Source organism: Choristoneura fumiferana, chromosome 9 (genome assembly GCF_025370935.1).
Source record: "Choristoneura fumiferana chromosome 9, NRCan_CFum_1, whole genome shotgun sequence".
Classification (NCBI taxonomy): Eukaryota; Metazoa; Arthropoda; class Insecta; order Lepidoptera; family Tortricidae; genus Choristoneura; species Choristoneura fumiferana.
The window spans coordinates 7476619-7500985 of NC_133480.1; the positions used below are offsets into that span (position 1 = coordinate 7476619).

General features: G+C 34.9%; 1 protein-coding gene across 1 annotated transcript; it reads left to right on the forward strand.

Moving 5' to 3' along the window:
* Positions 1-8695: 8695 nt before the first annotated feature.
* Positions 8696-24204, forward strand: LOC141430812 (apyrase-like). Its single transcript, XM_074091667.1, has 11 exons — positions 8696-8905; positions 11708-11930; positions 16039-16236; positions 16916-17046; positions 18378-18528; positions 18835-18961; positions 20031-20188; positions 20417-20498; positions 22295-22438; positions 22660-22793; positions 24044-24204. Exons 1-11 carry the CDS (start codon positions 8784-8786, stop codon positions 24167-24169), a joined length of 1596 nt encoding a protein of 531 aa, XP_073947768.1. The 5' UTR covers positions 8696-8783; the 3' UTR covers positions 24170-24204.
* Positions 24205-24367: the final 163 nt, after the last annotated feature.

Sequence of the window (24367 nt, forward strand, 5' to 3'; positions counted from 1 at the left end):
TTGTTGTTATTATCTTCAAGGATCTGCTCTTTTAGCAAATGCTTACCATAGAGTAGTTGTATATATAGGGTGGCCGCTACTTTCTTCGTAAGTATTGTCACATTTGTGACACAAAATTCTTGAATATGGCAATGATTTCCTTAACCCTTACGATAATAATCGTATTACCTAGGTTTGGGAGAAGGCGATTGCTGGCTGAGTCTCGTTAATAATATTATTACGATGCCAGCATAGCTATTCCGGCCAAGGCGAATAGTTTTTTTTATAAATCTAAAAAATAATTAAAAACCGACCAAGAGCGTGTCGGACACGCCCAAAATAGGGTTCCGTAGCCATTACGAAAAAAATAAGTAATTTCGTATTTTATACGGAATCTTCCAAGTTGAGGTATATTTTATACCTTAGGCTGCTATTTAAGAGTAAAACTACTAATAGTTCTCAAGCAAACTTAGCCGTTATACTTTTCCTTGAAAGTTTGATATACTTACTACCATCCTGAATTTTTTCAAGTTTTTCCACCCACTGGTTTAGATTTTAGAGGGGGGGGGGACGCTCGATTTTTTTTTATTCAACTGGATAGCAAACGAGCAAGTGGGTGTCCTAATGGTAAGAGATCACCACCGCCCATAAACATCTGCAACACCAGGGGTATTGCAGATGCGTTGCCAACCTAGAGGCCTAAGATGGGATACCTCAAGTGCCAGTAATTTAACCGGCTGTTTTACTCTCCACGCCGAAACACAACAGTGCAAGCACTGCTGCTTCACGGCAGGATTAGCGAGCAAGATGGTGGTAGCACAAGGTTGCACAAGGTCCTACCACCTGCAAAAAAGTAGGTTAAGTTACGTTAGAACTGCGACCCCTATACAAAATGTATTGCTGCCAGAAAAGTAGGTTGGGTTAGGTTAGAACTGTATACAATATGATGTGTATAAGAATAGTTATACCAAATGATAATTAAATTATACGAAGTAAAAATAGATATTTTGATATTATACAAAACGGTAAATAGGTCGTTTGAATCAAGAAATTCATGATATTTTTTACAAAAATATCCGTCAAAATCCTCATTGTAGCGACTGCATCAGAAGGCAAATTGTTAATAACAACAGTCAACATTAAACAAAAAACGAGTTTTACGAGAGCGCTAGAGAGCAGCAATGTTACACAAAAAATTCTATTGTCGTCTAGTTACAACTTTTTAAAAATGTAAACAACGACGTAAAATGAAAGCACAAGACTAAACGAAGAAACTGCATTTTATATGACACATGGCAAGAATAATCCCTCTTCACACTGAAACTGCTTCTAATTGGTCAGTTATGTTCAGAACTAGCATCGCTGTGTCTGCGGCAATCATTAAATGCAGGGAGAATTGTTCAGTATTTACTTGGGTGATTTGAAGATTTTTGTCTAGAATATTTATTAACCTTTAAAAAGTAGCTAAAAATTTATAAAACTAGGCTGGGGATTGTTAATCAAACGAAATTTTCAAACGCTACAAAATCTACACCCAAAACGTCTTGTCTGGGAATAGGGCGGTTTCAGAAAAAGTTAAAGAAATGACTTTTTTAAGATTTGGATGAAATTTCGTTTTTCTACTCGGAATCAGGAGCACTTTCAATTGTAATAGGAGAAAAAAAGTATCGCTGGTTTTTCATATAATTTTGTGTTATCCATTACACTACCGCCATAGAAACATAAATCGAAAGTGCTCCTGATTAAAACGAAAGGCAGGAAAGCAAAATTTCGTCTAAATTAAAAAAAAAACAGTCTAATCTAGTCTAACCAGTTCTGAGCGAGCCATCGTTCGTTCATTCGCTAATTGAAAAAAAATGTTTGCTTTTTAGGGTTCCGAAGCTAAAATGGCGAAAACGGAACCCTTATAGTTTCGCCATGTCTGTCTGTCCGTCCGCGGTTTTGCTCAGGGACTGTCAATGCTAGAAAGCTGTAATATTGCACGGATATATATGTAAACTATGCGGACAAAATGGTACAATAAAAAATTAAAAACAATTTTTTTTAGGGTACCTCCCATACACGTAAACGGGGGTGTTTTTTTTTCTCATCCAACCCTATATTGTGGGGTATTGTTGGAAAGGTATTAAACCATTAGGGGTTTGCTAAGACGATTTTTCGATTCAGTGGTTTGTTTGCGAAATATTCAACTTTAAATTGCAAATTTTCATTAAAATCGAGCGTCCCCCCCCCTCGAAAATCTAAACAGGTGGGTGGAAAATTTAAAAAAAATCAGGATGGTAGTAAGTATATCAAACTTTCAAGGAAATTTATAACGGTTAAGTTTGCTTGAGAATTATTAGTAGTTTAAGAGTAAATAGAAGCCTAAGGTATAAAATATACCTAAACTATGGAAGATTCCGTATAAAAAACGAAATCCTTAGAAAAATATTACTTAATTTTTTCGTAATGGTCACGGAACCCTATTTTGGGCGTGTCCGACACGCTCTTGGCCGGTTTTTGCACGTACATCGGGATAATAGCAAATATTTGCTCGAAACAAAATGTTTGTTTAGAGCACTAAGTGAAAACGCGGCCTTAAACCCCAGGACTACTGCATAAAATTTGTGACAAATAAAGAATTATGTGGTGAATTTAGTAAAAAGCTTATAAAAGATACTTACATAATAAGTAAATATAGAGACCGTAAAGTGTCATTGTATAAAGCCTTAGGTAGGTAGGTATGCGACAGTCATAGTACACTGGCAGACAAAAAACATTTGCCATTCATGCAAAAACAAAACAGCTATCAGGTAAATGGAGCAGCCGAAGGAAACCAGGTCTAATGAGAGTGAAAATTCCAAGAGCCATCCATATTTGACACCTATGCTTACTTTTTCGTCGGCGTTGAAGTTTTAAAAGCAAGACGGAATGAGATGCTACGAAATAGGGGTTTTTCGGCTTTGGAATTTTCTCTGTGTTTTCATTTTATGGATTTAAAAAAAAAGGCTAAGTAAGTTTATATTTCTTAGAGTCGTAGGTTTGTATGGCCTCTCAAACAGAGGTTGGTGGATTTGAGCCCGCACTTGCAACTTTCCAGCTTTAGCCCGAGCGAAGCCCACAATAAAGAACTGTTTCGGAAAAATGTCTTTTAGGTAGGTACTTTATAATACTAATATATATTGTAAATACTTTCAACCAATTTAAAAAAATATAAAATGTTTATTACAACACCAGCAGATTACAACCACTCATTATGCATGAATCCCAAGCTAGGCTGAGTCTGTATCTTGGAACCCGAAATTTAAAATTAAATATCGCTGAAAGTTATTTTTAAACCCATACTAAAGGGTCCGCCTTGGGCTTACAAAATACAACCCAGATTTTGGGGAAAGGCGGACATTAACCGCGTCTCTTAAATCATAATTTACGTAATTAAGATGATACCTCCATCAAAATGTTTCACTTTTATCATATTGTTTAGAGGCAAACTTTACGATTTACCCAGCCAAAATTGCAATTCAAAACGTACATTAAACCTTTAACATGGAGCGTAAATATGAAGTTTTGCGAAAGCCTCCCGACCCCATAAAGCTGAAATCGTAAAACGGGTTCGCTTCCAAAATTTAATTATATGGAGTAATAACGCCTTTTTTATTGCAGGTGTATTATTTTACGTCTTAGTTGTGAGGGGGTTTTGATGAACTTTGAATATTGTATGAGATAGTTCTATCGTGCCGTGCCGTAAAGTCACCGACGACGGGTCCATATCGACTCGCATAATTGTTGAAAGTCATAATGTTATGTTTGTCATGATGTATTGTTTTGTCATAATAACTTTTCCTATATGAATCAATTAATTGCTCAGAATTGTAAAAACCTAATCTATCATTGTATAAATGAGTATAAAGTTCTACAGGTGACCTTTGAAAATTTACAATTTCCACGGGAAAAAAATATGACTAACAAAAGTTATGAAAAACGTTACCATACATTATGACTTTTAAAAAATTAAGCAACTAACAAATGCGCAAAATAGCTAATTTAAAAAGCCTTAAAAAGAAAAAAGTCCTGTCTAGTTCATGAATTATTGTAAAAATTCATAATCTATATTAATAATTTCGTACCGGTCTACGGTAGACTCGAACGAAATGCACATCAAATTGAAGAGCGTAAAAAATTAGTCAATCCGAGTCGACAACTTGTAGGTGGAAAATTCGGATTATCGAGTATTTTCAATAAAAAATGGAATAAATTACTAAGTATATATAATGGCGTTGCGAAGTAAACATGTCAATGTCATCACGTCAAAGTGGCGTTGGTGTCACGTCATTACGCGTCACGGTGTCACAGGTTCGTATTTTGTTCTCCATTATGACCTCTTAGTTCTAATTTCTTTGATTATGAGACAGAAAATCATAGTTATTTGTTTAAATAAGATTTAAGAAAATATCTAATGGTGCATTACATAGGTTAGCTGTGAAAGTATTTGTGGCAATATTAAGGCTGGGAATATACGTCAGATTTTTCGATAAATACGACAGTCTTTAGAGTAACAATTTTTTTTTACAATCTAATATCATTATGAGTCTACATTTTACCCGAGCGAAGCCGGGTTTTCATCTAGTAGGTTAATTATTCTGCAAAATATCATACTCCTATTTTGTTTTCCTTGATGCACAACGAAGTTAAATTAAAAGTGTATCTTAAAGCATAATTTAATTATTCTTTCGATTTCCAAGAAAAGTTTTTAAGCAAAGTTCACTCGAGTGAACCTGAGATGGTTCGTTTACTAGCAATTAAGAAGTCATCAAACTTCATTATTTACTTTAAACACTTATTTCATCGTAGTAACGTCAGGTTACTCAGACCCTGAAGGGTAACTGGCCAATGGATTCATTTGATCCAGGTTTTATTGCTTCATCATCATTATATTAGCCACAGGACGTCCACTGTTGAACATAAAGCCTCCCACATAGACTTCCAGCTGCTGCGGTTGGAAGCAGCCTACATCCACCGTGATCCCGCGCCTTGAACCAACCTTCTCGTTGGTGGAAGTCCCACGCTGCGCTTGCTGATGCGGCGTAAGTGGAGACACTCGAGAACTTTACTACTTTACTTTTTTATTTATTTTTGGCACATTTTCATAATTATTTTGTTATGGTTGGTTTACCTTACCCGATCGCTCAGTTTTTGTTTTTTATTAGACACTTTTTTCTATATTTGGTTTTTACATGGATCAATGTTACCTTCCATTAGGTAAAAGTACCTGCAACTAGCTAGGTATTACAGTTCCTATATTTTTTATTCCATTTAGGTACCTAGGTACTTAAATTCACAATGAGACAAAGCAAGGGAGTGGACTTGTTGTAACAGGAGTAAGAAGTAGCATGGATTTTTACAATGAATTATGATTTTATTGAGTAAAGTAAGTAAACGTCCGGTTACTGTCCCTGTAGTTGGTATTTTATGTCATTAGCAATAGAAATTACTGCAGGGTGTCATCCATTGGGCATTAAGCACATCGAGCACTGGGACTTCTACCTTATCCATAACACTGCTATTGCTACCGTTCACTACATATAAGTATGACGCGAGCTATTACCTAAGCAATGGTTTGCTCAACGAAATCAACAGTCAACATGCAATCAATTAACTAACCATAATTTCAAAATGGATACTTACATCAATATCAATTTAATTATCCATAACAATTTGTCAACCAATCAATATCAATATCGATTTATCTATATCAGCATCGATTTATCAACCAAATCAATATATTAATAATATCAATCAATATAGCCCAGAGATGCTGGTTTGAATCCCGTCCGGCGGATCGGAACAACGTATAAGGTGTTGTTTTTGAAGAAACCTTGGTTAGTTTTAAATGAGACCACATTTTCTTTATTTGTTTGTTTCACTAACACTACGGTAAGAATCGCACATTTAACTAACACCATGTACCTAACATATTTATAAGTAATACTAACAACTGATGGATCCTAGTTATCTGAATAAATAAATTTTATTATTATTATTATATTCACAATATAATTACTGCATAACTTGGTAAAAGCATAACATCATAAAGCAGAAGTTTTAAACTACGACAGTATTTCTAAAAATCTTACAACGAGACCCCATTCCCCTACTTTGTATGCTTTTAAAATCTTTTAACCTTGCATATCGCTTTGAAAGCATTATGCACGGTTGGAACTCCATTACTCTTTGTGCAAGTTTTAAAAGATAAATGGATCTGTACCTAATGATAACTGAACTCTAGATGTAGTAAAGTTCCTTTAGTAGACGATCTCTAGACTTACCTACTTGTTTTATGTTAAACGAGTAACTTAAAAAAAACACGATTCGATGATATCAGACGTGATTTTGTCACCCATGGAAAATCCATTTAAATATTTTACTTATTCACAAAAAATAAATGGATGGATGATCTATATAAATCCATACCTATATATTGAACATCAAAGGCAAACATTCGAGCCGAGAGCAAACATTAAAATTAAAAAAAATATATCAACCACGAGATTTATTTATTTAATCGTATGGCGTAAAACATTAAACAATTACACTAAAGAAAGAAACTACAAACTAGCCATAAATCCACAATCAGGGTCCCAAGGTGTCAGATTGTACAGATCTCCAGGGGAGCCCGAGTACGAGTGTAGAGGGCAGCGCTGTACAATGTGCTCCATAGTTTGAGCCTCCTCGCCGCATTCGCAGAGGGCCGAGTCCCGCCAACCCCACTTGTATCGAAAGTAGTGACAGCGTCCGTGTCCTGTTCTCAGTCTGTTTAAGCGGCACCAGAGATTGCGTGGTAGACTGAAACCATCTGGTTTAACCGAACCACGAGATCGAACCCGGGATAAGCGTCGTAGTCAGCACAGTATATATATATACTGGGTAGTAGTCAGGTTCTCTAACTACTAGGCACTTGCAACTGGTCAATTACCATATAAATCGGCCTGTAACAAACACATTAACATTCGATTGCTAATATTTTTTTCATTAAAAGTAACAATAGATAAAGTTGGCAACGAATAAGTTAAAATTAGAAACCTAAAAACCAAGGTTATTATCGCGTAAATTCTCGAGTGGGTACGTAAATAGTAACAGGTTCTATTTAAAATACATTCTAATAAAGAGCCTTTCTGAAACTTAGAAGGCTAAAGTATAGATTATTTTAATCGGTAAGCGCTTAAAATATTTATTTGGATGAACTGAAATAATTACTTTGCTCACTCGTGACCTTATGATGCGCTACGTTTATGCAAGAAATGTGTTCCACCACCCCACTAGACGCGTTTCGAACTCCACCAGAGCTCATCTTCAGAGCGTGAGTTCATGTTTGCCGTTACGTTCAAACTCATCTTGAAAACTAACCACCGATTGTAAATACATAAGTGAGTTAGCCGTGTTTCTCATAGTCATCATAGTTATTGTCTGGAAACATAATTTTATAGTTAAAATTTATTTACTTATTACAATAGGCAAATGTCAAGTTACTAAAATTATTTTAAAGTGGAAACTGGAAAATGGCGCCCTTTTCCATCTGGCGCCTACAGCGACCGCTCCCCTTGCGTCTTGCTTTACCCCAGGGCCGGAGTTGGCAGGTACAAATGCCAGTAATAATAGCAGGTAGTTAGGTGCATACTGTACTACCTGCTGTTGTGCTTACTTAAAGTAAGAGGCACTCGCACCTTTTATCACATCGCTTCGAAACTAAGGGATATTATTAAACTTATTCTATCCGGTCTTATGCGCCTGAGTTTTTTTCATATGTACTTTCTGCGAAAAAAACTTGTTAAGCATGGAGTAAGACTCGTAAAAAAAACTTGTAAAAAATATTTGTATCTAGTTTCTTACGAAATTAATAAAAAAAAACATTAAATGAAGGCGTGTTTTCTTTCATTGAAATAAAGCCAAAACTCAAAGGTTCTTTCCATACTTTTAAAAGTGTAAAGAAATACGATAAAAAATCTCCTCCGAGCAGTCGGGTAAAAACTGTTATAAATGTAAATATTATGTATTTAATTATTTTTATTCATATTAAAACGAGAGCTGTTATGTAAGTTAGGTACACATACATTTTATAACTTAAAAATGAAAGGAGAGAACTAATCAAACAAGCAAGCAAGCAACTTAAAATCTGCAACTCTACATAAACAGACAGTTTTGATAAATAACGAAACGAAAAGGGTTCGTCATAACATAAGATTACTTGGCTTGTGAACCATATAATGTTGTATAGTGTAGACTGTCACATATTTTTTGTATAACAGTGTTTAAATTAACCTACCTATATTATATGAAAAATGTAATGATATATTTATTCCAGACGTTAGACGTTATATGTAATTACTAAAAGTAAGAGCATCGATCTGTGTGATCTCGCCAATTATTACTTAAATCCCAGAGGTTTCCAATAGTGGCCAACTTTGTACAACCTTTTATGTAAAACTGTACCTAAATAAATAAATAAAAAATATATATTTAAGCAACCCTGAAAACTCAGGTAACACTTAAAAATAAATAAAAACAAAGTTTATTCTGCTATTCATACAAAGAAACTAGCACATTTAAACTCGTATTTACACGCAGGTAGAGCTGCAGTTCGCATGAACAATTCCGTAATACCAATTTTGCAATCGCATCCACTTTTTGTTCACTTAAGGTTCTACTACTAACTTTTTATCGCTTAGTACAACTTAAATTGCCAGCGAGTCCACACGCGCAATTTTACTCAATTTTACAATGACGCTTGAACAAATTTAATTTAAAACTCACTAGTGATTTACGAAAAAATGTTGTTTACCAACAGTGTTTTGTTTCTGTGTTTAACGTTTTTTGGAGCTACGAAAGGTGGCGTGCTGCGCAATGACACATTTCGTTTGGATATTGTGCATTATAATGATTTTCATGCAAGGTGAGTTTTTCTATTGATTACACGCAAGTCTTTGACATCGTGTCAGATGTTAAGTGTACTTAACGAGAAAAATTCAAGGTTGGAATAATAATTGATTATTTAATTTGGCATCAATTTAGTATGTACCTAAATCTCAATTATTCAACATAAAAACGTATATTAACTATAAAAAATGAAAAAATATAATTATGTAATATCGTGACATTTTTAAATAATGCCGGAAATGTTAAAGTACCACAAGGTAAATGAAAACCTATCGATAAGTAGGTATTTTTATGTAAAAATAGATATCTATTGTCTCTGTACCTTCATTCATAACCTCTGTTTATCCTTTTTTACGAGTAAACTGTTAATTGTATGGATTAAATCAAATGTTCAATAGGTAATGATAATTAAAAACGAGGGAAAAATCAAAGGCTACTTCACTCGAATGATGTCTCCCTCGAAAACTTCCAAACCCTCATACAATTAAAAAGACTGAGCAAATTTCCAAATAATACGAGAGAGTTAAATAAGGCAAAAATACAAGTTATTAAGTTAGCAAGTTATTTTGTTATCTTTTACCGTTCAAAACTTATAGCCCTGTGACTGTGACAAACGGGCGGACAGATTAGCGATAGCTATGCTCTTAAAATGGGTCAATTATTGCAAACATTTTTTTTACAAATAACCAAATCACATAATATGTGTAGAAAAATAAAAGTATGAAAAATACGTTAAAATTAAAACTTTATGACAAGAACGTGAGACTGCATTTTATTCAGCAGATGTCTTAATCATGTGACTGGCATGATAAACTTGAATGTATGAATTCGTTGCGTTCACTTTCAACTGCAAACACTTTCATAATACTTATAATTTGCATTTACTTAATGGTTACAACATTAAGAAATAGTATCTTATTATAGTCTTAATTAAGGTGTTATATCAATATATCAAGTCTGATATCTATACCTATAAACGAGTAATTCTTGTATATCTTTATATATTTCGAGGATCTCAAAAATGGCTTTAACGACTTCGATGCAATTTGGTACGAGTATGTAGCAAATTGTTATCGTGCCATACCTTTTTTTTCCAAATATATTTTTTATGTAGCTGGTACTCCAAATTCAAATGTTATTCTTTTTGAACCACCAGCTCTGCAATAACCCATTTTCTGAGCTATTAACTTCGTTACAGCGTGAGCCGGGAAATCAAATATATCTTTGTCTACTTCTGTAGATGTACTTCTATTTTTAACTCGCGTGACGTTTCTATTCCTCATAATCAGTTATATTATAACAGACCTACTTGCATAAAAAAGGTCAAGAAGTTATTATCAATCTGAATTAATAGGTCTAAAGTTCAATGAACAGGCATATCTTACAATGCTTTGATTGAATTTGCATTCGATTTCGTTTCTATCAGTTTAATTTACAACTATCCACTTAATTGGTGTCAATTGTCCCATGATATAGTTTATAGTGGGTATTTATATTAAAGAGTACTGTAGGAACTAGGCAAAACTGACCACCTGGCAGGTTAGAGTAACCTAGTTTTGTATAAAAGAATAGGTTTTTTTATATTGTGTTTCTAGAATATAACTTTAAAACAGATTGACAGCGGTATACATGCGGTATGCGGAGCGCAGATTGCTTCCGATAGCCTAAGCGGCTGGTGCTATTCTATGTAAATGTATTTTTAAGTTCTAAAATAAATCCAAATAATTGAAGAAGAACTATTTTTATTTTGAACTGAGTTTAAAGTCACGCGCGTTGATCCCCAGTACCTAAGCTCTCACCAAGTTACAGTTCCCACAGTACCATCTAAATTTTAAACGACGATATCCGTGCTTTTTGTATTTCTAGTCACTCCAGTACAGTATCTGTTATAGCCTCCTAAGACAACAGGCCCTAAGTGTCAAGTCTTGACACTAATTGACCTAGTCCCAAACTAAGCAAAGCTTGTATGGATCATAGTCAACGGATAAAAATACTCATATAGATAAATACATACTTAAATACTTAAATACATATTAAACGTGCACGACCCGAGAAAAAATATTCGAAAATATCGAATCGAACCGGGGACATCAAGCTTAATAATTCAGGTTCTCTAACCACTTGACCATCTGGTCGTCAAAATATCACAGAGATAGCTTAGTCCTTGCTTACTTAGACAATTTTATATCAACCTACATTTTAGTTACAAAATGGAAAAGTTTGTGTCGCACAGTCGACTATAGTTAATATTGAAATTACCGGGTCCGTTGCCTAGTGTGAAATCAGTTACTGTCCAGCTGACCTAATTTGGCAGACACTCCGATGACTTCTACAGGAAGTAAAGACACGTGTCAAACGAATGTCAAAGACTCAAAACGAATATTGAAATTACAAGGAAAACAAAGGTTTGATCAGCCTTGTTGCAATAATAGTCTTCCGTATCTCTTTCCGAAGGCAATCCAGTATGAACTTAATTTTGACTGGTTTTAAGTAGGTAGCAGAATCCTAGTTATTGGCATGGTAACCCTTTTTTCATTTTATATCATTACTAGCTTTTGCCCGCGGCTCCGCTCGCGTGGTATTCGGTTATCGCGCGCTGTTCCCTCGGGATGAAAAGTAGCCTATGCCACTCTCTGGCCTATAAACTATCCTTAATGCCAAAAATCACGTCGATTCGTCGCACCAGTCAGCTGGGTAAACTGTGATGCGACTGGCATAGGACCGGGCAAAGTGGCGTGAAAATGAAGAGGCATTTATTTAGTGGGTGGATGTGTGCTGATTTGATTGATTGATGATAACTGAAGTTTGATTTTTCCAGATTCGAAGAAACTTCCATCACCGACCCAGTTTGCAAATCCAACGATGACAAGTGCATAGGTGGCTTCGCTCGTCTCTTCTATGAGATCAAGCATATCCTGGACAGCAAACCTGATGCTATGCTCTTGAACGCTGGCGACGACTTCCAGGGCACTTACTGGTTCACCCTATTGAAGGATAAAGTGATGTCGAAGTTTATTAACATGCTGCCGAATGATGCTCATGTGAGTCTAAAATTTCATCTACGTATATCGACATGTGGGGAGTTTTTTATATTGCACCGTTATTTTTGGCGATCTTGAACCGCTTGTAGAATGGACTTGATTACTTCATGGTACCAACCGGAGTAATTGTATAGCTTGACTCCAAAGTCTTTAGGTGCCGCGATTGATCCCCACTCGGGGCAGATATTTGTATGAAAAAAAATCAAAAAACCCGGCTGCCAAAACTAAAAGGAAGAAAATAAGATTATTGGTCTAGAACTCTGTTAAGTAGCTAATTTAAAATTCAACAGTCGGGACCCATTACTAAGAGTTTTTGAGCATCACGATTAAAATGGGTCCCGACTGTTGAACTTTAAATTAGCTACTTAACAGAGTTCTAGACCACTAGTCTTATTTTTTTCTACCTTTTAGTTTTGGCAGTCGGGTTTTTTAATTTTTTTAATTTAATGTTTTATTTTACACTTTTTTGATATTTATGTGAAAACGGTAGATTAAAAGTATTATAACCCATATATATTTAGAATGAAAATTTATTAGATTTCATTTGATACCCATATTGTTACAATACAAATATTTTTTTTCATTCCTCCGCCATATTTTTTTTCGCAGACGCCATATTGAAATATTATATAGCCTATGTCACTCCGACAGTTATGACGAATCCAATGATACCTCATACTCATATGTTCAAATTCGTCTAGCCGTCTATCCGTTTAGGCTGCAGCGAGGACCCAAGAAATGGACATACATACCCACATACATACATGCATACGCTCGAAAATCATAACCCTTCTTCGGGCAGTTGGGTAAAAATACAACGATGATTAGTAATTAATGAATTTATTTATCCCTTGCCCTTGTACTCTTAGTACAAGCTATGCTTAATTTGGGACTACATAGGTCAATTTAGTTGCAATCGTCCGTCCCATGCTTTATTTATTATATTTATATTTATATAATAGCCGGACATATTCACGGAAGTTGTTCTATTTACTTTTCTTTTTAAAATTTTAAGTAGTTTTTGTGATTTTTTTCATACAAATCACAAAACTGACTTAAAGAAAATTGAAGCATGCCATTTTTTTCTTCACAAAATAAAGAATTAAGTTACTCATGTCCTGGAATAAGAAAAGTCTTTCTTATTCCAGATCATGAGTAAACTCTGTAAGCAAATGTTGAGTTTATGTGGATTACACTAGGCTATCATGCCAAAGCAATGATAATGATATGCAATCAATACAAAATCTAACAAAGAATACTTATAAATCTTGAGGTACTAGTCTACATACACAGTACATGTTTCTATACATACAAGTGTCTAGTGATAAGAGAACGTGAATATGTCACGCGCAGTTTTGTGCAAGTAGATGATTTGTTGTCTTGAATGGTCGAATCAAAGCATAAAAAGATGATATAAATGACACGTGGTATTTCTGTGACTGGGTCCATATCGGCTCGCATACTTGTTGGAACTCCGAACGTAATGTTTGTGAGAATGATCGTTTGTCATAACTCTCTTGTCTCTGAATCCAATAATTGTTCAGAATTGTTATAAAACAAACCTAACCTAGCCTATAGTTTTCTATAGGATGACCGTTAAAAAATTCAGAAAAATTTAAGGTTTCAGTGGGAAAAAAATTATGACAAACAATGATTCGGACCAACATTACAATATGACCAGCGAAACGTTTGTGAACTTGGCGCTCTCCAGAAAAAGGGCTCGCTGGTGGGATGATGAGCAAGGCCTATCCAGAGGGGCTACTACGAAATCCGTAAATCAAAGTTTGTATAGTACCGTCCCTCTCACTCTCGTTTTAAATAGTATAAGCGCCAGCGGGACGGCAAGACACGAAGTTCGTAGTAAAGGGCCAGATCGTTACCACTGTCTCACTCGCTAATAGCTGCTGCTGCCAAGCAGTTGTGTCAAGTGCCAAGCTTTCGATACTGTATTAATGGGTAATCAACCGGTTAAATACCGGCACATGGGGTCTTAAGAGCGCATCGCGCGTGCGTATTACGAGGTTTGAATGGCGGTTGGATTCATAACTCGTAAACTAAAAAATATTTTGTGTTGAATATTTTATAGTCTGATATCGGAGAATAATGAAACAAACAGGTATTTAGAGGTAGATACGTAATTTTCAAATAAACCTCCCTTTATAGGGTTCCGGAGCCAAAATGCAAAAACGGAACCCTTATAGTTTCGCCATGTCTGTTTGTCTGTCTGTCTGTCTGTCTGCCTGCCTGTCTGTCTGTCTATCTGTCTGTCTGTCCGTCCATCCGCGGCTTTACTCAGGGACTATCAATGCTAGAAAGCTGTAATTTTGCACGAATATATAATGTGAACTATGCCGACAAAATGGTACAATAAAAAAATCAAAAACAATTTTTTTTAGAGTACCTCCCATAGACGTAAAGTGGGGGTGTGTTGGATACGTCTTTAAAACCATTACGGGGCTGCGAAAACGATTTTTCGATTCAGTGATTTGTTTGCAAAATATTCAACTTTAAAGTGCAAATTTTCATTAAAATCGAGCGTCCCCCCTCTAAAATCTAAATCGGTGGGCGGCAAAAATTGAAAAATTCAGGATGGTAGGAAGTATATCAAACTTACAAGGAAAACTATAACGGTTAAGTTTTCTTGAGAATTATTAGTAGTTTAAGAGTAAAAATAGCAGCATAAGGTATAAAATATAACTAAACTTGGAATATTCCGTACAAAATACTAAATCTATAGAAAAATATTACTTAATTTTTTTGGATTGGCTACGGAACCCTATTTTGGGCGTGTCCGACATGCTCTTGGCCGGTTTTCCCTTTTTAGGGATAAGCTCGCCTTTGTTATCCTCTCTGTGTATTTGTATTTTTATTTTTATGCGCAATAAAGAGTTTACGTACATACATAAATGCTCATTAAATCATTATTAATCATCATGCCACTCTGTTGCTCAATCAGTCAGCGTTTAAGATGATTTTAATGAATACTCGTATTTATTACAAAATCAAAAAATACTTAGGTCTCCTTTCGAGATAGCATATCCACTACGATCTACGATATTAGTGCAGCAGTCTAGGTTAGTCCAGCCGTCATTTGGGTCGGTAATACGCATGGTGCCTCCTAACATTCTTGGTTGGCAATGCTTCTGCATTTTTCTAGTGTTGAGGATGTCGACAGGTGGAATACCACCACATGAGCACACCAGCTCAATTAATTACCATCAAGCGACACACTTGTTTGTCGACAAATTATTTTTTGACAATAATTTGAATGACGTTTATAGCTCAATCCTTGACACTGGACCCGGGCAATAGATAAGACGTTTATTTTATTGTTTGCGTCTGTATCTTTATTCTATCTATTCTTTTGTTTCATTTTAACTTGCATTTATGTTTGGCTAAACAAACAAACAAACAAATTCTTTATTCACCAAGAACATGGTAGGCAGAGTAGATATTATAATAGTAAGTAGTATCACATATTCTGTCGCTATTGCGGCGTGTAAATATTCAGGTTCTTAAAATTGGGTATTTACTTTAAAACATTTAAATAATTTAAAAAATCATCATCAAAATCAAATTAAAGTAGCATCAATGAAAATAACAATTTAGTCACAACTATGTCTCCTTTAAGGCAACCAATGTCAATAGTTAATAATTAATAATTCAATAATAATAGCATAGTTTGCAAAGCCACATACTATGACATATTATGTATAATATGTTAACAATTTCTATCATTTCAATTACCTATTATAAAATAAAATTCAAAATTATATGTCAGCAAAAAATCTGACTAGACAATTGTACAAAAAAACATTTTATAATTTTATTAAGTCATTACGTCACATTACCCATTACCATTTAAATTCCTTCAATGAATAAAAACATTGTTCCCTAAGCCATTTGAGCAACTTGTGTTTGAATTCTTTAAGTGGTACCTAGATCATTAAGTTGTTTTGGTAACTTATTAAATACAAGGATCGCCATAGGAAAACAGCTATTTTTGTACAGCTTTGCTAATCCCTGTTATCATTATTCTTTCATTTCCTACTACGAAAATCTTTAATTTCTACAATCTTAACAGTGCGTTTTATTTTTACCTTTTTAGACACTAGGAAATCACGAGTTTGATGATGGAGTAGCAGGCTTAGTACCGTACCTTGAGGCACTCCGGGACCCCGTCCTAGTGGCGAATATTGATACAAGCCTAGAGCCTACGTTGAACGGCTTGTATAAGCCACATGTTGTACTCGAAAGGAAGGGGAGGAAGATCGCCATCATTGGAGTAACAACGCCTGATACTAAGGTAGGAAGTGCTACGGTAGATTCAAATGTTTATCTATTTGTTGCTACAACGAATAAGATTTCTATTTGACAAGATACTTCTAAGCGAATTGGAGTCGAGAATTGGTGTACATATAAATTGGTGACCCAAAGACCGGCGTGTAATTTAAATAAATGAATATTAAATATTGGATATTGGGTAAATTAGAAATTTTTAAAAACCTTTAACTAATTATTTAGTGTGACATTATGTAACGAAAGAGCTTGCATAAAAGAATAAAAAAAATAATTCTTTAATTTTAACGAAAGGGCTTGCTGAAAGCATTTCAAATATATTTTTCTTTAATTTTAAGATTAATATTTTTGAATTTATTTACGAAAATAGGCGAAAATTGGTTACTCGCTTTTTATTTCCTCAAACTTTTTATTTATTTTCAAACAAGTGGGCTTAACATTTTGGAAAATAATGCAGAAAATAGTTTTATACCTATAGATTACAGAGAAACCTATAAGAAATTGTGTGCGTTAGATAAGCCAGCAAACATTGAAAAAAGAAATAAAAAACATAGGTAACCACTTAAATATTTCATCGTAAGTACGGAACCCTCCTCACGCGATTTCGATTAAAAATTCTCTGGTTTTCAATCAATAATCATATATCTTTTTAGTACTTATTATCAAAAATGCGTGCTATATTTCAGATGCTGTCAAATCCTGAAGGCGTGCGATTTCTGGACCCCGCACCGATAGTCAAAAAAGAAGCTCAACTACTAACTGATCAGGGAGTCGACATAATTATAGTCCTCTCGCATTGCGGACTCTATGTTGACAAGTAAGTTATTCGAATGACACGATGAAAAAAAAACATTACATCTATTACAATAACACAGTCAAATCAATTAAAGTAACAACGGCCGATACTAACTTTCTTTCTACATATTTGTTAATCCATATTAATGTTCTAAATGCGAAAGTGCGTGTGTTTGTATGTTTGTCCATGTTTCACTCAACGTGATTTTTGGCATAGAGATAGTTTATGGGCCAGAGAGTGACATAGGCTACTTTTTATCCCGGTAAAATGCACAGTTCCCAAGGGAACAGCGCGCGATAAACAAATTCCACGCGGGGGAAGACGCGGGCAAAAGCTAGTTATTGCATATATTGTGTGTTAATCACTTTCAATCTATCAAATAAATCTGTTATTTCTATAAATATGGATGAAATAACTGTAATTATACCTAATCTATAATTATGAAGAACAGTAACTGAAAATGATTTTTGTGCTACAACTACAATCAGACCAAAGCACACAAAATCGGTACTTCAGGGATCATGAATTTTATTGTTAAAAAGTTAATTAAATAAATAAATTGAACATTTAAAGATAGTCAATCGAAATATAAAATTTAATTTATTTAAAAAACAATTAAAATATACAAAACTATAATTAATTGAATTGACTGCGTTGTTTTTTTGTCACGAACATAAGTTTAGCAAGACAAAGCGAATCATTATCATAATCAACCTTTTTTTTTATTCAAGAATATTTTTTATTTACTCCCGTTGTAATGTTACATACTTTAAACAACGTTCGGGTTTCGATTCCTCTCTTCCTAATATAATACTTTTCCATTTTGATGAAAGACACTATCTGGCTCATCTCCATATCTGTCGAAGTTTATTTTATATACGACTTAAAGACAATTTAAATGCAAAGACAGTAGCCTTCTGCTATAAATTCTAATAAAGTTGTCATGCTATAAAGTATAGTGCCGATGACAGGCCGCGTGGCCAAAAGGCATACGTTGGGGGGATCGAATGGGTCTCAAGTAGTTTCTGAAACATTATACGTCTCTGTTTTTCGATTTAACAGCACAATATATAAATCTAGTTGTTTTTATGAGTAATGTGACTAATGCTTGACTGACAGACATCGCACTGCCTCAACATAGGAAACATGAATTTGGCAAACTTATTATCTGTCACAAAAGTGCACTAACTAAGAATGGATTTCTCAAAATTTCCACGGGGTAGAAAGCTCCTTCCCAAAGCTTCTTCCTTATTTTTACAAAGGAAAAGAAAATTTTCTCTTTTTTTTTAAATCTGTTATTTATGACCACCAATAATAACAGTTGATTTTAAGAAAGTTTTTACCTTTCACAGAGCAATGGCAAAGACAGTTGGTGAAAACGTAGACATAATTGTTGGTGGGCACACACATAGCCTCCTGTGGAACGGAACAGCCCCCAGCCATGAAGTGGTAGCTGGCACATACCCAGAATACGAAGAAGCGGACAATAAACCAGGACATAAGGTAAGCCTTAACAAGAAGAGCAGCAGAAAACATTGCTAGGGTTAGAATAATAACGACAATTTGGACTAAATCTGCGAATCGTAAATTTCGCGGAGTAATGGCGGATTTTCGTAACAGGGGAGTTAGATAAAACGTTGCAGTTGACGTTGAGTTGCTATTGATGATGTGGGTACTGATCATTAATGTAGATTACTGCTTATCCTTCATAAAGAATTCGTAGTCTCTTTATTCACAGTTAAAAAAGTTCTTAATTATAGGTAGGGTATAGAAGTAATAAAAAAAAAACATACCTCCAATACATTACAGGTTCTAGTGGTGACTGCATCAGCGTTCAGCAAATATTTAGGATACATCGGAGTAGATTTCGACGGCAACGGTGATATCGTGTCTTTTGAAGCTCAGCCTGTTTTCTTGAACAGGAGCATTCCTGAAGGTACATCAAAGAAAAGTTTCTGCTTTTATTTTAATAATAATGATTAACTGTATCTCGAAACTACGTCTCTTTTAGTTATTTATTGATATAAGATTCAGGTATGACTGGTATGTCAAAAACCATTTGAAATATAGAGTCACCTTTTACCTTGTTGCACAGTATAATAGAACTTTTTTATTTTTATTTTATTTAGCCATTTTCTATATCCCACTGCTAGGCAAAGGCATATCCTTTGGATTTCCAACTTCTCCTGTCGGCAGCTAAGTTTTGCCAGTCGTTTCTGAATGCGTCCAAGTCGTCCGCCACCTCCGTCTCGGTCTGCCGCGCCTCCGTTAACCATCTTGGGGCGCCTACCGGGTAATAACCTGTGCCCATCTCTCCGGGTGCATGCGGCAAACATGGCCAGTCCAGTCCCACTTCAGCCTGATGGTTTCTCTTCCGACATCTGCTATGCACGTTTTCGAGCGCAATGTGGTGTTCCGGATCCGATCTGTCCTTTTGACACCCAAAATGCTACGCTCCATAGCCCTCTGACAAACCTTCAACTTGGACTTCTGAATCTTGGTTAAGGACCATGTTTGGGCACCGTAGGTTAAAATGGGCAGTATATAAGAGTCGACGAGTTTCCGCCTAAATAGAACTTAAATACTTGAAAATGAACTAAAATGAAATTACTTCAGCGGTTGCAGCACCGCAAGGTAAAAGATTCATTGATGTGAACCTTTGCAGAGTAACACCTGAAATCCGAATACATCAATTAATATGAGCACCAAAAGGGATTTAGGGTAATGTGTAGTGTAGTCGTTGAGCAAATTGAGCGAAAGAGAAAAAGATAGCTCACGTATGTAAACAGTAAAAACATATCAAACTAAAATTTATTAGTGGGATTAATGGTGAAAAAACAAGGAATGTATTACAGGACGTAAGCAAAAGAAAACAGTATTCCCTGGATCCTAACTAAAAGGGCCTATTGAACGTTTTACTTGTAGGAATTACCGACAACTTTGTTTTTACTACAACTTGCTCTTAGGTAAACAGTTCTGCAACCTTCGGACATTTTTTTTTTCAGATCCGGAAATAAAGGAGGCCCTAAAGCCATACATGGAAAAAATAAATGAAATCGTGAAAGAGGTAGTTGGTAATACCAGTGAAGATTTAAGTTTGAATGCTTGCAGCTACGGAGAATGCGCCTTAGGGGATATTATAGTAGACTCTTTCTTGGACAAGGTAATTAATTGAGAAATTTAAGATTTTTGAAATCATGTTTCTGAACATTGAAAAATTAATACTCATATTACGGGAACTGAGGGAGAATTAAGACAATACTGTAGTACGAAGTAAATTAAAATATCTATGGGGTGTTTTTTTTGTACTTTTAGTGATAATTTGTGCAGTGAGGACGTGAATAATCAGGAAATGATGATCTACTATAATTTACATCTAATGCTATTTCAGGCAAAACAAAAAAATCCAACAAATTCGACAAGTTTCTCATATATTATGAAAAAAATGATACGAACAGATATCAAGAAAGGAGGTAAGTTTTATTACAAGCTGACGTTGATAATTTCATTTATCAGTTACTGTTGATCGGAAATCTGAGCAAAACAAAATGGCTATTGTACCCTATTTATGTAGCTACTACACAGCTGATCATATAGAGCAGGCGCCAAGATGAGTTGCGTATGCAAAATTAGGGGGCCGCAGTCTGTAAATAGTTTTGAACTCAGAAAAGCTTGCAAGTTATGATTCTGAATGTTGCCAGGAGTTACGGTGCTCCATTTTTTTTATACCCCATAAAAAATCATGTACTTAAATGGAGTGAAAAAATTGCTTTTGGAACATTTTAATAACTAATTTAGTGATAATATTCATTTTTTACAAGCTTTTATACATATACCGAGTCAGTTGATAACTTTAATTTTTAATAATAAGCTTTTTTTTCTGACTTTAGTTTTTGTTGATTGTACTTTTATCATCATCTTTTAAACTAAATTCAAATTCAAATTCAAATGATTTATTCAGTAAATAGGCCGCAATGGGCACTTTTACACGTCATTTTTTTAAACTACCAGCGCTTTCGGAAAGACATCATTGCCAAGAAGAATGCGCCGCAAGAAACTTGGCAGAAAGTCATTTTTTTCATAAAATATAATTACAAATAAAATACTTAAAAACTATATTATACAATAAAGAGAAAAAAAAATACAAAAAATAATAATAAAAGAAATACAGGATGTATGGGGTCCCTTAGTTACAATACTAAACCTAACTATATCTAAACTATATCTACGTTCAGTGGAAGTGTAGAATGCTTCACCGTCATAAAATTTAAAATAATAATAAGAATAATTTGGTTCTGAAATATACATTTCAGGTCAAGTAACCATTAAGCTTTTGGATTTCGAAGGCAAGTTCACGTCTGCCGCCCCCAAAGTTAGCTCACACGCACTCATGTCATGCTCTGAAAGCAGAGCGGTACCGAGGGCATGGTATTGCTTCCGTTCCCATAAGCTCTATGGGATCGTCTTGGGAACTTCGACGTCGCGAGCCTGTGACTAGAATTTAAACTAAAAATATAAAAGTTTAAAATCCATAAGCTTAACAATATACAGCCTTAAACATAACAAGGGGATGTATAAAGTCCCTGAGTTAATAATAAAATTATTATACAGCAAGGGATGTATAAAGTCCCTATGTTAATAATAAAATTCCTAATCTAAATAATTCAGAGATGTATATAGTCTCTAAATGTCAAAGTAAACTAATTAAATTAATTACTACATTTCCATGCCAAATTTCAAATCGATGCCATTAACCGTTGAAGAGTTCCGTCCTTCAGCGACGATCTTAATTGGACCACCAGGATGTCACTAGCCGATTATTGTATTGTCATTAGTTTTAACCTACATAAGTAGGTATGCCAAACAAGTCAATCCGGCTACTGAAAGTGGCTCAAATTCAACTTGCAACATTTGATCCTCACATTTGTACATACATTGCAAGTTAAATTAAACTTAACTTAGATATATTGGTTATCGACATTTTTACTCATTAGATATTTTAATTTTTTGATATTTTGAACATCGTCATTTGAACCGTAGGTATTTTAATTTTCGATATTCAAATATGTAACCGCTCTAATAGGCAATAATGTGCACTGAAACAATCGATAATTTATGAGTTGATCAGACAATAATTACTTACCAGTTAATATTTATGGCTGGTTAGAACCAGACGGTTTTTCCAAGCACGAAGATTTTTTGACGGTCAATTTAGTTTGATCAAACTTTTTTTTACGATCTAGCCAAAAATGTACTTTTCTGTTTCTAGATATAACAACAGGAGATATCATGAACGTCCAACCATTTGCCAGCGTCATATGGTCCTACAAAATACAAGGGAAATATGTGAAGGAGGCCCTAGAAGAATCAACACGAAGATCCGATTTGCAAGCCTCGATGCCACAAGTAGCAGGTATCACATATCATAACACTATGTACCTATGATCCAAAGTATTTAATATAAAAGGCTTAAAATTTTCTAAGACATTTCATCACAATTAGGTATATTTAATATCTCTCCGAACCTGAGCCTGCGCAGTTGAAAAAATTCGCAATGCGGACTAGGCCTAAGGGTACTTAGGAAGGGTAGTAGGCCGAAATGATGATGAATTTAATGTTTTTGACTATTTTTAGGTTTAAAACTGACGATTAACACGACAAGCAAAGAAATAACCGTTTTAGTCAAGAAAGGAGACGAGTGGATACCACTGGAAGATGATGAAGAATACCAGTTCACTACGCCTAAATATATTAAACAGCAGTTTGAGGTATGATGGCACAAGATACCTTTAACCTTTAAAACCGCCACAACTTATAAAACAACACAATTTAGTACGAGTATGCAATTTTATTCCCATATAAAAAAAGGAAAATTAAAAGTCTATATTTCCATTTAAAAAAATTGGTGTATTTGAAATACATTGCCTCATCTGACAGTTACGTGGAAAGAGGCGACATAATTAAATTCCCTCTCTTTTATGACAAAGGTTCTTGTCTATAAATGTTAATCGCTGCGCTGGACTGTGAAATGGTTTCATGGTCTTTGATCTTACCTATAAAAACGTTAATAATCAAGTTAACCGATTGAAGTAGGTACTACTTTGCCGAATTCTTTATCAGTAAACCCTTGGAATAAACTTTACCTTGCTCCTCCGCTGTTATACTTGCAAGACAGCTACGTTTGTGCAACATATATGTTGCCGTGCAAAACCTGCCCTCCTACACTTCGCCATAAATTGATATGTCACACAGACCTAACTATCACAAACATTACGCAAAATACTGACGCATAACACAATGAGGGCTATCGCGAATGAATTCGCCACTAGAGGCGCTAGTGTAGCGTGAGGTCTCCGAAATGTCAAATCTCATAGTTTTTGAGTGAGCTACGCGGGTTTATTTTTAATTAGAAATTTTTTGTAAATATTTTGTAATATCTGAATTTAATTATGGCAAATATGCGTTCCGGGGCAATGAATGTCTGTGTTTTGAGACAGTTTTGTCTTTCGGAAACCTTTGTCCTCTCTTTTTTCCGAACAAAACGGGGACTATGCAACACTGTGGCATGCTCGCTATTTTTATGGTACGGTTTTAAGGTGTATTAAATATGATTTTAATCAAAAAATTTTTTTACGCCCGTAATAACAGACTTTGAAAGCCATACTTAAAAACCTCACGCAACAGTGCGCCATCTAGTGAGACAAAAAACGATAGCCCTCATTGAGTAAATGTGTCGTACAAACGGGTTAGTCTCACTTCGTCTAAAAAGCAACTGGTCTATGTATCATGTGGTCTAAAAAGCAGCTGGCCTAAGTAGCCAGTGGTCTATAAGGCAACTGGTCTAAGTAGCAAGTGGTCTATAAAGCAACTGGTCTAAATAGCAAATAGTCTATAAGAAAGCTGGTCCAATTAGCAAGTAATATCGTGCAGATGTAGTCGCAGTGAAGCAATGTAAAGGTTATAATTTATTAAATCAATTATGTTTAAACTACATGTGAATTTTGTTTTTTTTTTTCAGCCGCTGAATGCTAACGCCAAAGACATATCTTTGGTAGGAATTGACTTCGAGATTGTAAAAGATTATGTTAAGAAAATAACTCCAATTAATCCATTGCTGGATGGAAGACTTACTGTAATAAGCTAAGCTGTGATATTTTAAATATACAAGTTTTTTATTGAGCTATATTTTTATTTTTTGGAACTTTGGAAGGTCCTCTACCCATGCAGGGCTCTAAACTACCGCCAAAAAACCTTTTTATTGCAGGGGACATTTATAAAAATCTCTAGTACTGTAAGGGCTTATGCTAGTGTGTAGTGGGCGCAAAAAGCAAAAAGGGTCTTG

Bases quoted from the DNA above. Each gene is read 5' to 3' on its own strand.
- LOC141430812 (XM_074091667.1), top strand. From the start codon at position 8,784: ATGTTGTTTACCAACAGTGTTTTGTTTCTGTGTTTAACGTTTTTTGGA. The intron at 18,529-18,834 runs GTAAGCCTTAAC...AATACATTACAG, and splicing joins ACAATAAACCAGGACATAAG to GTTCTAGTGGTGACTGCATC. The intron at 18,962-20,030 runs GTACATCAAAGA...TTTTTTTTTCAG, and splicing joins GAACAGGAGCATTCCTGAAG to ATCCGGAAATAAAGGAGGCC.